Source organism: Penicillium paradoxum, assembly GCF_028828445.1.
Source record: "Penicillium paradoxum strain IBT 22861 chromosome Unknown utg000007l_segment0_segment0, whole genome shotgun sequence".
NCBI lineage: Eukaryota > Fungi > Ascomycota > Eurotiomycetes > Eurotiales > Aspergillaceae > Penicillium > Penicillium paradoxum.
In genome coordinates, this window is record NW_026643185.1 from 1408187 (window position 1) to 1421399 (window position 13213).

At 45.8% G+C, this 13213-nt stretch overlaps 2 protein-coding genes across 2 annotated transcripts; one reads left to right on the plus strand and one right to left on the minus strand.

Moving 5' to 3' along the window:
* Nucleotides 1–5068: 5068 nt before the first annotated feature.
* Nucleotides 5069–6747, minus strand: N7457_008099 (copper fist DNA-binding domain-containing protein; the record flags this gene model as incomplete). Its single annotated transcript, XM_057179142.1, has 3 exons — nt 6589–6747; nt 6208–6530; nt 5069–6184 (listed from the first exon to the last, which is right to left on the minus strand). The coding sequence occupies exons 1-3, from the start codon at nt 6662–6664 to the stop codon at nt 5069–5071; spliced, it is 1515 nt and encodes a 504-aa protein (XP_057027528.1). The 5' UTR covers nt 6665–6747.
* A 3541-nt stretch (nt 6748–10288) lies between these two features.
* On the plus strand, nt 10289–12950 carry N7457_008100 (putative C6 finger domain protein; the record flags this gene model as incomplete). Its single annotated transcript, XM_057179143.1, has 5 exons — nt 10289–10687; nt 10755–10867; nt 10924–11367; nt 11427–12016; nt 12076–12950. The coding sequence occupies 5 exons, from the start codon at nt 10289–10291 to the stop codon at nt 12948–12950; spliced, it is 2421 nt and encodes an 806-aa protein (XP_057027529.1).
* Between the last annotated feature and the right edge of the window lie 263 nt (nt 12951–13213).

The following is a 13213-nucleotide window of genomic DNA, read 5'->3' on the forward strand; positions in this document are numbered from 1 at the left end:
GGTTGTAACAAAAATACCTAGAGATTAGGGAGGTAGCTACCGATACTAGATAATTAATATCGACGACTTTGATAGATAGGGAGAAATATAGTTTACCTCGTATAAAGACTTCGTCTTAGACCTTATAATTAAAATAGTAAAACTATATTCCGCTAAAAGGGAAATAATAATTAAAATCTTTATAACCCCCGATCTCCCCCCGCTACTAATAGTAAGAAGTAAAATACTACCGCCTAGTAGACTAGAGATCGGAGCCTTCTAATTAGATTATAGAGGAGAGTTTAATAACTTCCGCCTATAAAAATAGGCTAAGGATACTAACACCTATCTATATTTCTTAGTATTATATATATATAGGTAAAATAGTAAAGTCGAAAGAATAATACGAATAGTATAAGAACGTACTAGAGCTATCCTCGATAATACTAGACTCTTAGATATACTATAGCCTAAACTAATAAAAATAGTAATAATAACCTATAACCTTACTATCTATTTCGGTAGAAAAAGAGATAGTCTCCTAAACTAGATACTATATAAAATACGATTCGGTAGAAAACCTAATATCTTATTCCTATAGATACCTAGTAGTAAGACTTACGTTATAAGAAGCCCCGAAGAGATTAGGGCTATAGTTAGTATATTAATAAGTAGATATTTATAGCCCCGCGCCTAGATAGGTAGACTCGTCGGGTATAGTAGCTACTATAGTATATAATACTATATCTAGCGTCTAAACGTAGATAGAAATAAGGGAGAGATTATAACTTAGAGAGACGTTATTTTCGACGAAGGAGACGACTAGACCCTATATAATAGTCCTAATCTCCTAGTCCTACTAGAAACCCTATAGTCGGTAAAATAGTCTAAGTTCCTATTCCTAGACTCTAGGGAGCTTATAGACCCTAAGAACCTTATAGACCCTAAGAACCCTATAAATAATATAAACTTTATAATTTCTTCCGCCGAAAAGACCCCTATAATTTCTTCCGCCGAAGAAAGTACCCTCTTTTCGGACTCCGAGGGAGATCTTAGACTTATCGACGAGAGTTCTAGTAATAAATCGGTCCTATTAGCTAACCTACCGAGACTATCTACCGAAGAACTCGCTAACCTTAATTATAAGATCTAAAATAAGGTTTTCTATACTACTATACCTCGGGTAGATAAAAAATATATATAGGATCTAGTATAATATATTACTATCCTATATATATAAGCTAGACTAACCCTATTATCTAAGGATCTCCTAACCTTACCCCTACTAATAACCCTAAAAAATATAGACCCTAAATAGATAGAAGACCCTAAATTAGTCTAATAAGTATATAACTTACCCCTTTAGCCTTAGTAGTACCGCGCTATAAAAATCGAGTTTAAATAGCTTAGTTTAATTAAAGCTTAGGAGATAATCCCTACCCCTATACCCGCTAAGAATATATATATCCTTACCGGTAAGTAGGTATATAAACTAAAACTCGATACGGATAGAAACCCCCTAAAATTTAAGGCTCGCTAGGTAACGAGAGGTTTCTAATAACGGGAAGATCTAGACTATACCGAGACCTTTACTAGTATAGGTAGCTACGTTATACTATAGATCCTCCTCGCTATAATTACGTAAAAGAAGCTTTTTACCGCCTATATTAACGTAAACGTTATATATCTTAACGCTACGCTAAAGGAGAGACTCTTAATATACTACCCTAAAGGTTTCGAAGATAATACCGATTTTTTAGAGATCTAAAGTAAAGTCTACCTCCTAAAAAAGAGTCTTTATAGTCTAAAATAGTTAGTAGTAAACTAGTTTAATATATTAGGGGACTACTTATTAACGAAAGACTTTATACGATCTACTTCCGACCCGTATCTTTATACGTAATATAATTAAAGGGGCGCCGGTACGATTATCTATATTTTTATATATATCGACGACCTTTTAATTATAGCTTCTATAACGGATCTCGTTAAAACTATAAAGGACCTTATTTCGATAAAATAGTCTATATTAGACCTTAGCGAGCTATCCTACTATCTTTCGATAAAAATAGTATATAATAGAGAGGCGGGAAAAATAATAATTTCGTAAAAAATATACGTTAAAAGGTTTTTAAAAACCGTAACTTTAAGACCTATAATCCCTTTATCTATTATTCTAATAAAGGAAGAGACCCTTACCGCTATAAGTAAAGTAGTAAAATAGTACTAATCTAATATAGGCTCGATTAACTATACTAATATAGTTATATATCTAGACCTCTTATTTATAGTAAGTATATTTTTATAGTTTACTATAAACCTAAACGCTAAATACGAGGATCTAGTATAAAAAGTAATTACTTATATAGGACGTACTAGCTATTACGTAATTATATACTAATCTAGACCTAATTAGGACCTCTAGGGGTATATCGACGCTTTATACGGATTAGCCCTAGAAAGTAAAAGTAGGACTAGATATATCTTCTTCCTTGTAGGGGATCTAATATTATAGAAATCTTAAAAGTAGACTAATATAGTAAAATTAAGCGCTAAAGCTAAATATATAGCCCTCTTAATTACTAGCGGAGAGGTAATTTAGCTACGAAAACTACTAAAAGATCTTAATTTTTACTAAGGAAGTATAGACCTCCCCCCTATCCCTTTATATAGCGATAGCTAGTCTACGATTATAATAACGAAGAACCCTACTATTTTAGGACGTTTAAAATATATCGATATACACTAGCACTAGATCCGCGAGCAAGTTAAAAAGGGAAAAATTAAGCTTATATATATAAAAGGGACTAAAAATATTATAGATAGACTAACAAAGCCCCTTAGGGCTCCTAAATTTATAGAGTTTATCGTAGGTTTAAACCTCGACCCTAAAATATATAGACTTTCGGTAGAATAAACCCCTACGTCTTTCGTAGTGTAAAACTACGTCTTTCGTAGTGTAAAACTGCGTCTTTCGTAGTGCAAAACTACTAGTTTTGTACCTTCCCGTAGTCTAAAAGCTACACCTTTTGACTAAGAAACCTCATTTATCTTAGTCCCTAACAATATAATCTTACGATATATAACGGCTATACGTTAAGGGGGCGTATTAAGAACCATGCCTAAGGCAGGATTCTCTCATCCGCTAGATTATTAACGCTACGCCCTTTTTGTCTTTTCTGCCGAAAAGCTCACCTTTAGGGGCCAAATTAAGGACTCCGATCCTCGGCACATAAAGGGGTATAAATAGTAGGAAAAGGCAGATATTATCTAGATCTTTAGACAATTCAATACTTCCATGAGAGATCCTATTCCTAGTATCATTTGAACCCATTGTTGAACCCTACATGCTGTATCATACCTCTGTATCTTCAACAATCATCAATTATCCTGGGCTGCTTTCGCCAACTCAAAATCAAATGGTCGACAATATATATATAGCAGTCTCCCATCTCATTCCCCACCCCTTAGCCCTAACAAAGAAAAAGACCATCCAAACCTCAGAAACTCCAAATAAGACAATCTGATATGCAGCATCCAACTAACCCATAAAAAACCGGAGAATATCCCAAAAAGACCTTGGTCAATGCTCACCCTAGCGAGTGAAACCCGACGAAACCCCGTCTCCTAACGATCAACACCAAAAAAGATCCATCACCAAGGGATGTCTCTCAACCCTGGAAACAACCTACACCTACAGCCAATCTGACATGTACCGTGACACAGAGCCCAAGAAGCGGTGAGCCAGCTCAAAAAAAAACAAGGATAAGCAGAAATATAAGACATCATAGGAGTAGCTACGTAGCTACGTGCTCCGTACTCCGTACAACATGCCCCGTCCAGCTCCGACGAAAAGACACTATAAAAAGCATCAAGCCCCTTTTCCCACAGTACATGCAAGGCGTGTACGTAGTACTCCGTAAGCAAAACCCGAACCCCCTATCCCATCGCCATCGGCGTCGCCGGAAGTTAATCGCACCGTGCACGGTAGATATTGATAGTCTCGGACGAATACCGGGCTCGGAAACTCGCACAAGCCTTTGGCTTGCGTCGGCTTGGCTAATGCTTAGCTTTCTGTCAAGCTGACGCAGGGGAGGTCCCTGAACGTGAATACGAGGTGCATGGGTGTGTCGGGAGCTGTGTGGTATGTACGGGGAACGGCGCACAGGTCCGATGTGTGTTCGAAATAGCTGTGGAGCAGGTAGCTCTTCGGGTGCTGTTTTACTGTGGAGTATTGTGATGTGCGAATGTGAAAATTTTTAGTTTAGGGTTTGGGTGATCTTTGTGCGCTGTACGTATCAAGGTTTTTTTTTCTGGGCAAGACGGTGTGCGTATGGAGGTGTGTTTCGGTGAATACGATCAGGCTGCTCATTAGGCATAGGAGATAGTCCAGAGGGAAGGCTGCGTCGGAGCACCCGTCTATACGGCGGTAGCGTGGGCGTAACTCGGACTTCTCACCGCTATGTGCTGGGAGGATCGACGCTTATTACAAAGGTTTCGGATTACACGGAGGAGTCTGGTATTGAATTGTACCTAGTTGATAGGTAAATGTGTGATCTCGGCTTGGGGTATATCAGCTGGTGTTCTGTGCTGCCCGTTATAATCAAATATGGGGGTTGCGTGGTAAAAGGCAACGTCTCGATGTGCTGGGTATGGTTCCCCGGAGGCAAGTGTATTGGGAGGTACCACCCGAGTCGTTGTACATGGAAAGTGAAAAGAAGACCACAAGGAAATAGATATCTCTATACACTGACGAGAATGCAAGTAGAAAGCGAATGGCAGTAAGAAAAAAAAAAAGGGGAGTATACGAAAGTAAAAGGAAATAAAAGCGAAAGAATGTACAGGCACGTGCAAGTGTCCAAATCGCGAACCCCTCTAGATTGAATGGCTATCGAGGAAGGAATCTAGACTGGCTAATGGAACAAGACAAACCAGGCATTGATCATCATCTCTCATCAGGGTCATGAAGACGGTGTGGAGGTGGTGGGAGGGGGAGATGGGCGCAAGACAGCAAGCCTCGAGACAAAGGAAGCGGAGGAAGAGAAGATAAGCAAGGAAGAGCAACGTGCAGCACTGTTTTTTTTATTTACTATGCCCAGGATTGTTGGAAGTAGTTGTCGTCAATGGGAGGGGCGGAAGTGGCATCGAAGAGACCGCTCGGCCAAAGGGGAACAGAATCTGGGGGCGGCGAGGGATCGCCAGTGATCGGAACCGACGTCATGGCCTTGTATCCCGGGATCTGCGGCATGGCGTAGAGATCCTGCGCAGGGACCGGCTTGGCCTCTATGCCCATGCTGGCTTGCAGTTGGTGCTCGAGCGCAGCGGTGGACTCATTGGTTGACTTGAGAAAATCATCGATGTTGATCGATTCCAGGTCATTGGATGACAAAAGATGCGTCTGGGGAAGACCGGCCAATGAGGATGCGGAGCTGATACGGAGGTGGTCCATGTCAGACGCTTCACTCACGCTGTGCAGATCGTGCATGTCATTGCCGGCATGACCTAACCCTGGAAGCGGCCCAAACTCGTCAGCCTCGGAGATCTCTCCGGAGGATGATGGCGGCGGGAGACCCGAGGGATATGCGTTGTAATCGAAGCTAGCATATGACGGGGCTTGAGTGCTGGTTGCAGCAGGCATGTCGGAGTACAGAGGGAAACTCGACCAGTCGACTGAGGGAGCACCAATGCCGCCAGATCCCAGAGGCAGATCGGAATCGGGGGAAGTAAAATAACATTCTTGGAAAGGTTCTTGATAGGCCATGCAGTTAATCGGAGAATTGGTGCTTGTAGTCGGGAAGGAGGCGAAGGAGGAGACGTCAAGCGGAGGAACACTAGTGACGATGTGTTCCAGGGGATATTTGTCCATGGTAGAGGTAGAGGTCGGAATTGAGAGCCCGTCGTTGACTCGGTCTAATGATAGAGCAGGCGGCGCGGGCGTAACAAAACTGTCGAGGTAGGAGTGATCGAGGGGAGTGGCGTTCACATCATCCTCAACACCCGCACCAGGCGCGCTGTTGGGAGAACCCTTTTGCGACACTTGTTGCGAGGTAGGGAAATCGGACAGGGAGAGGGATTCCTTGATGAAGACCGACTGGCCTAGCGGCAAATGATCCATAGACCGACGGGACAAGTCTGATGGATGGTGGATGCTATGCGATCGAGGGATCGTATAGGGCAATCCGCATTTGTGGGCCATGTCATTATGCTTGTGGGCGGGTTTGTGGTGACCGTCGCGGAAAATCGTAAGCGTCGATTCCGATTTGGTAGACGTAAGGGGGGTTTCCGCGGGGTTTCAGTTGGAAGCGGCGGAGAGAAGGGAAGACCGGTTTCGGGGACAGTGTCTAGGTGTTCCTTTTTGAGCGCACAGGTACAGCGCTGGCCATGACAACAGCCACAGCGGCCATGGGGAATGCCGGTATGACAGTCGTCCTTCTTCTTCTTGTCGCCACAATCACACTGGGTATGGGTAGTCCGAGACTTGCGTAGACCGCGGCAGTGAGTACATTGAGAGACTGGGCGGCCTTTTTTGTTGATATGGGTCAATTGGCGGTCTGCGGAATTAGCATGTCATCTTCATTGTTAGTGGAGAACTTTAAGATATCGGCATACCGCTGTGGTGACAGCTGCTGACTCGGTGACCCCGGACGCAAGCTTCACAAGCATACTTTTCACCATCGATGAGCATCGCTGCGGTGTTACTGAGAGGTACACATGCGATGATTCGCGAGGGATATTGGAGAAAATTTAAGTATTGCAATAAAAGAGATCGGATGTAAAAACCGAGGGGATATCAAGCCGTCAAGGCGATTGGTAGCGGCTTCTTTGAGAGGTCGGACCAAGTAGAATAAAATGAACAAAAGGGTATAATCGTATCGTCGAAGGTCCCAAGGGAGGAAGTTCACAGAACAAGGAAGCAATATAAAAATGCCACTAAGAGCCACCGGACTGTCTGCAATTGGAACAGAAAACAGTAGGAAATCGAAAATCCAAACGGGTATCAGGCGCGAGGGAGGAGGAGGGGGGTCAGGGATCGGAGAGTAAGAGAGAGAGAGAGAGGAGAGAGGGGGACCAAGCCTACGCACCGTTTGGCGCCGGTCGTTAGACAGGACACCAAGTACCGGTAGTGGCGGCCAAGATAAAAAGCGTTCGAGAAAGGAGACGTTGGACACCCTATGAAGAGGAAAAAGAGGAGAGGGAAGAGGGCGGGCGAGGGCCGTTAATAACGGGGTATCGAACGAGGATTTTCGTTGCGCCGGGGGTCTTTGTGGGTGGCCGTACTCGCAGGTACAGGTACAAGTTACCAGTATCGTACCTTTCCTGGGGGATTGCTGGCTTTTGACTGGCCTGGAGGGGGAGTATTGTACTGATTACATGAATGCGACGTATTGATCCATTCTACTACGTACATCGTATGTTGTACTCCGTACTCCGTATTCTTTGACCCTTTCCTCCCTTGAATTCCTAGGTCTTGACTCCACCGTCCCACAGGTACTCCTTAGGGTTCCAACGCACATCGCAGAGAAGGACATTTTGCTGTCGGTTGAAGAAATGGGGGTGGGTTATTGACCCCCTAATTTTTTTTTTCCAAATTTTTTCCCAATTTTTTTTTTTTTTCCTCCCAAGTCCTTTTCTCTCTTGGCTTTGACGTTGGCTTTTTTCTGCCCGAAATGGCAGCTCCAACCGGCTAGTGTACAGAATATCGTGGTGGCAACCGGACTCGTGGCCACTGCATTGTCCAGAGGAATATATTCCACTTTGCAGGGACAGCGTTGGCGATGGATTATGTTGTAGGTCCATTATCCGGACCCCTCTGGATTCTTGGCCACAGTCTCCGTATATGATATAGTGTGTACTCGTAACGAACCCAACCCCACTAACAATGGGTCTAGTAAAATCTGGGGCCGCACATCCCGACCTTGACACATCGCCATATTAACCTGGGAATGTGATGCTTGTGCTACAACACCCTGGTTGCCGCGGCTGAATCTATTTGTGATTGTCTCAGGGGTGTTAGCGCCTCTCGATCCAGGTACAGCCTCTGGGCAAGATCTTTCCATAATCCCTGCAGGATGCGATGGTTACCATCCTGATCTTGGCGCAGAGGATTAGCCGATGGAATGGGAAATGGACAAATGGGGGAAACAATGAGGTTCCCCGTGCCAGAAAGGAGCAAAAAATAGCGAGAGCCCAGTGGAAGGTGTCCACGTAGGTTGCACTCCAGCGAGTGACCATACGGTGACCGTACACATGCAAGTCATAGCGCCGGAAGTGGAGCGATGGCGTCAGTGTTCCTGCTTCGGGCGGCCTGCAGAGGAGTTTGGGGCCCTGATCTGCGGGTTCCCGCTCCGTATCGGGCTTTACGGAGATCGACCTTAGCATTCGCGTAATGTTAGGTAATTTAATATTGGATCAGATAGAAGGGAAAAGCGCAAAGGATTCATCCCTAGCGAGTATGTTTGAATCGGTGACTAGTCGAAGCAAAGTAAAGCAGATCATGATGTCCCAGATGTGCAATTTAACCAAATTTGGATTCGCTTCCCACCTGCCTTATCGTTATTCGCTACCTCTCCTGATCTGATATAGTGCATCCACCTCCCGGCGTCTATCGCGTGAAGCCCCTGAAAATTACGAGTGTTCCCCTTTTTTTTAATCTTTTTCTTTATCTTTTTCTTTCTTTCCTTCGATCGAATTAGAGGTATTATGTGACAATCAGGGTGAATACCTAGGTGCGCATGGGAAAACGTATGGCCATGTACTCTGTGCGGAGTACGGAGTACTCCGTACATAATTCAGAACAAACTTGGCCAGTCTCCCTACATATAGCCAGCCTGGTAGCGAGGCTCACCTACATAGGTAGCTTGGCATTATCACTTGTTGGGATGGAGTACTTCGTAGATCATCTGAACCCCGATTTAATTTGATTTCCCTGGAAATGTCTCTAGGCTGTAAAGTGCGTGAGCAGGTAACTCTTCATGCATCGCGCTGTCAGGTTGAAGGCGATGTATGGATTATCTCGAATCCGTACTTATTGTCCCAGCGCCATAAGTTCTTTATGCCCTTCAAACATCACAGCTTGTGTGAATTTGCACTTGTAAAGTTGACCGGGCCGGGATCAACGCCGGGAGTGGTGCTTGAAGGACCCGGTTGCTTCGGACATGCTTCGGCCATGAAGTTCATTAATAGAGGAAATCTGTTATCCAACTATATAAAGCCCCTGAGTCCTCATGTAGCCACTTGTGACCGGAGTTCTATTTATACTCATTTTGAACACCGCATATTCCCGAGTTTGAAGTCTACGTTGAGGAAGTGGTTAGTACTTTCATTCGCTCACAGCCTGTTCCAAACAAGGACCTAGCTCCTGGCTGGGAGGAAGGACTAAATCATTCGTTTACTTTCACAGACTTGTTGTCCGATAGGACCCGGGTAGTTCTTGATCTTGCCCCCAGGAGCCTATATGCCTATACTGGAAAGACACAGATATCCTTCTAATTCGCTGGATAATTACTGGAGGTCCTTTGAGTAAAGAGGACTGTTAGGGAGAGTCATGAGGATCCTGAGATATCACGTGGCAAGTGGAAGAAGGAAGAACGGAAGTATGGAGGAACAATGCGTTTGGAATGCATATGCCAGAATAGCATTACAATGTAGCCAGAAACGCATATGAAAACTCGCTGTAGTAAATGGTTTCTTCGGATACCGATAGTCATACATATATAGTTTCATAGCTAATAAAGTGTTCCAGCCTTGGGACAATTTGTACCTATGTGTTCTCAATAATGATGAGCCGAAACAATTGACACCAATACAGGTGAAGACGACGAGGTAAGGGCCTCTGTGAAGACGACCGCCGCATAGGACTTAGATAGAGCAACAGGAGTTCAAAACGACAACTCAAAATACTCTAGAACGTAGCATTGGCAATATGCCACGACATTTGTAAAGTGAAGGTTGGAATTGTAGTCCATTCAACGTTTATAGTTCATCCGAAGCCGAGGGAAATAGTATTAATCCGTTGACACGCAGAAACGAAAGGCCGTCCTCCGTGCGATCATCCAAAAAAAGATGCGGGAAAGTAAACAACGGTATATAGCCTCAAGATAGAATCTAATTCCAATGAACTACCTGTCAAAATGTTGTTGCTCAAGGCGGTGCTCGCCGCGCTAGCCCCCTTGAAAATTCCCCGCGAAATTTTACTTAAAACTTCACTTCTGGCACCTCGCGTCCTGCACCATCCTCCCTCCATCTCCCGGAGGCCCGCTTTGCACACAATCCATCATTTTACTTGTCGTTTTAGGTTTTATATCGCCCGATGAACTCCCGCGAGCAGTCTGATATGCCTCCGGCGCCTTCTTACCCGTCTCCTAACGGGGCGCAGATGGCTCAGGGTGTGCCATCGTATTACGGCAACCGCCAGATGACCACTGACGAACTGCTATCTGCCGAACTTTCGCGTGAAGCCTCCGGTCCCGGTCTCGGCGAAACTAACAATGGCGTTCACCATGGCCAGTCCATGGTGTTGGGTTCCTCCAATGCTACCGATATGGGTCGAACCTCTTCGGACGATCAACACCAGCACCAGCACATGCTCCAATTCCCTCCGAGTCAACAGGTGGGTGTCGACCCAAACCATGACTTGAGCTATGGCGAACAGAGCGCGCGCAAGCGATCAAAGATCTCAAGAGCTTGTGACGAGTGCCGGCGAAAGAAGGTACGATAACAGCATCCCTCAGACGCGATCACAACTCTCGAAGCTAAGACGCGTTTTTCTTGAATAGGTTCGATGTGATGCGAGCTCTGAAACTGGGCTTGAAACATGTTCCAATTGTCGACGCCTCGGTGTTGTGTGCCAATTCAGTCGCGTCCCGATGAAACGCGGTCCCAGCAAAGGGTAAGAAAACAAATGCGCCGCTGTTCCGAATTTCATCATGGCTAAGAGACACACAGCTACATCAAAGAACTCGCCGAACGACTCCATACCCTGGAAAATCAGATGCAGCCAGGCATCGTGCAGCCTGACGTGCCATACCAGTCCATGAACGAGGTGTCTCTCCCAAGAGGGTACCAGGATTTCGCATCGCCGGTGGAGTCGAATTCGGGCAATCGCAAGAGGACATACTCAGTGTTTGAGGGTCTCCCAAGTTCCTCGTTTGCGCAACCCTCGTTCAATGCGCGCGTCTCGCAAAACGCCTTCGATACTTCCGAGACAGCAGCAGACCCGTACAACCCAGCTGTTGCCAGCGGTAACGCACCGAAGCCTGGCAATCTGTTCTGGAACCCAACAGGTCACGAGAATGATCTCCCCAGCGGACTCGAAATGACGGATTTGCCAAAGCATGATGGTGATGACGACATGAGACCAGTGACCCTGGACGAAGGAGCTCTTGATGCGTATGTTCATTGTCCAACCCTCTTTCTTATGAACATAACCGTCTAACAACATCATACAGCTATTACCAAAAGATTCACACTCTTCTGCCGATTCTTCCTCACACGAAGGACCGAACACTGGAGCTCTTGCACCAATGCAACCGGGAGGCACAGGAGATTTTCTGCTATGCGCTGTATAGCGTCACTAGAACTGACTTGTCTCGCGTAGCAGGGACTTTCGAGAAAGTGAATGGCTTCGATAATGCCCAGGATCTGCTTATGTTCCACACTCGCCAACCTTTGATGATCCACTCGACCCCTGTCAACCTTATCTGGCTCCAGTCTCTTCTCCTGATGATCATTGACTGTGACACTCGTGGACCGGACAACTTTGTTCTGAAGGATGGTGTTCCCAAAGGGACCTTGATTCAGGTTGCTAACAAGCTCGGGTATGACCTGGCCAAGAGCCAAGGCCAGCTGAAGAACAAGCGCTCCTCGGATCCCGATGTTGACTCGGATGCCAATCTTACCAGACGTAACTGGGTTTCTTTGGTCATTTTGGCCCGCTGGTACGCTATCAGTGTTGCGGATGCCACCGTTTTGGGTGGTCATGAGATCGGCGGTCGTGAAGATGAAAGAGTCGTTGGTCAAATCACAACTGGAATTGCTTGTAAGTTGATCTTACCGTGTCTTGCCATTGTACTGTTTTACTAACAATTGTTCCGTTAGCTTACTCGACATTCCTGTCGGAGGTGGTCACTTTAGCTAACGTTGACCACAACGTCTGCCAAACAAACTCCGGTCTTGGCCGTATCATCGGCGCGAATCTAGTCTCGTCCCTGGAGCGTCTAGCAGAGATGGAGGACATCTTCCAGATCCACGAGCTACCCGAGAATTCAACCACTCGTCCACTTTACGAAAGCCTGCAAGCACAGCTATACTGGACCGTCCGTCTGCTCATCAAGCGTCACGTCTTTGTTTATAGCCCGTACGAAATTATCTTCTGCGCGCAGGAAATAATCAACGAGATGCACAAGTCGACCATGCAATCCCGCCTCCCTTCGCCTTTCGACCTGCACAGTCTAGCCCTCGCCTCAATGACTCTTCTCGAGGCCACTGTCCTTCCAGAACACGCAAACGAATGCTGGGCGAGTCTCGAAAAAGTTGAGGAAATCCTCGACCGCCGCTCCAAGCGCTCAGCCGAGGGCGCCGAGTTCGACAACATCTTCAGCACCCCAGAATGGGACGCCAAGATCCGCCTTTTCCTCGAATGGCGCCGTATCAAGTCCCAAGAGAGCCAGCTGCAGGAAGCCGAGATCGGCGGCCTCGCCAAGTCTCAGCAGCCTGTCATGGGCCCGAATGAGCAGCGCTCTCTCCAGCATTTGGCTGATCTTGCTGTCGGCGCAGAAGGCTCCGTTGGCCAGAATGCGCCATCTACGCCCCCATCGGGTCTTCCTACTGACGCCGAGCCGGACTCCAATCTTGCTCCGCAGTTGGCTCAGTCACAGAACGGGACTGGTCGTGTTGTGGTTGACTTCACGATGCTCACTAAGGAAGGATATCTGAACGTTTTCTCGGGGTTGATCTATCGTCGCACTCGTTAAGCGTCTATATCATGCCCTTCCTTTTCTTCTTTCCTCTTCTCTTCTCTTATCTTATTTGTCTGTTTTTTTTTTCGTCTTTCTTTTTGAACAAGGAGGCCTGTGGGAATCTATTTTTTCTGATGATACATTTGCGTCAGCTGGGCTTTGCTATTGCTCATGCTTATCTCTTATATTTATGCTGTGGTTATGCTACTGTTGCTTCGAGGAATTTATCAAATTCTCTCAAATTAGCTCGTTTAGTCAAATATCAGTCCATTCATGTC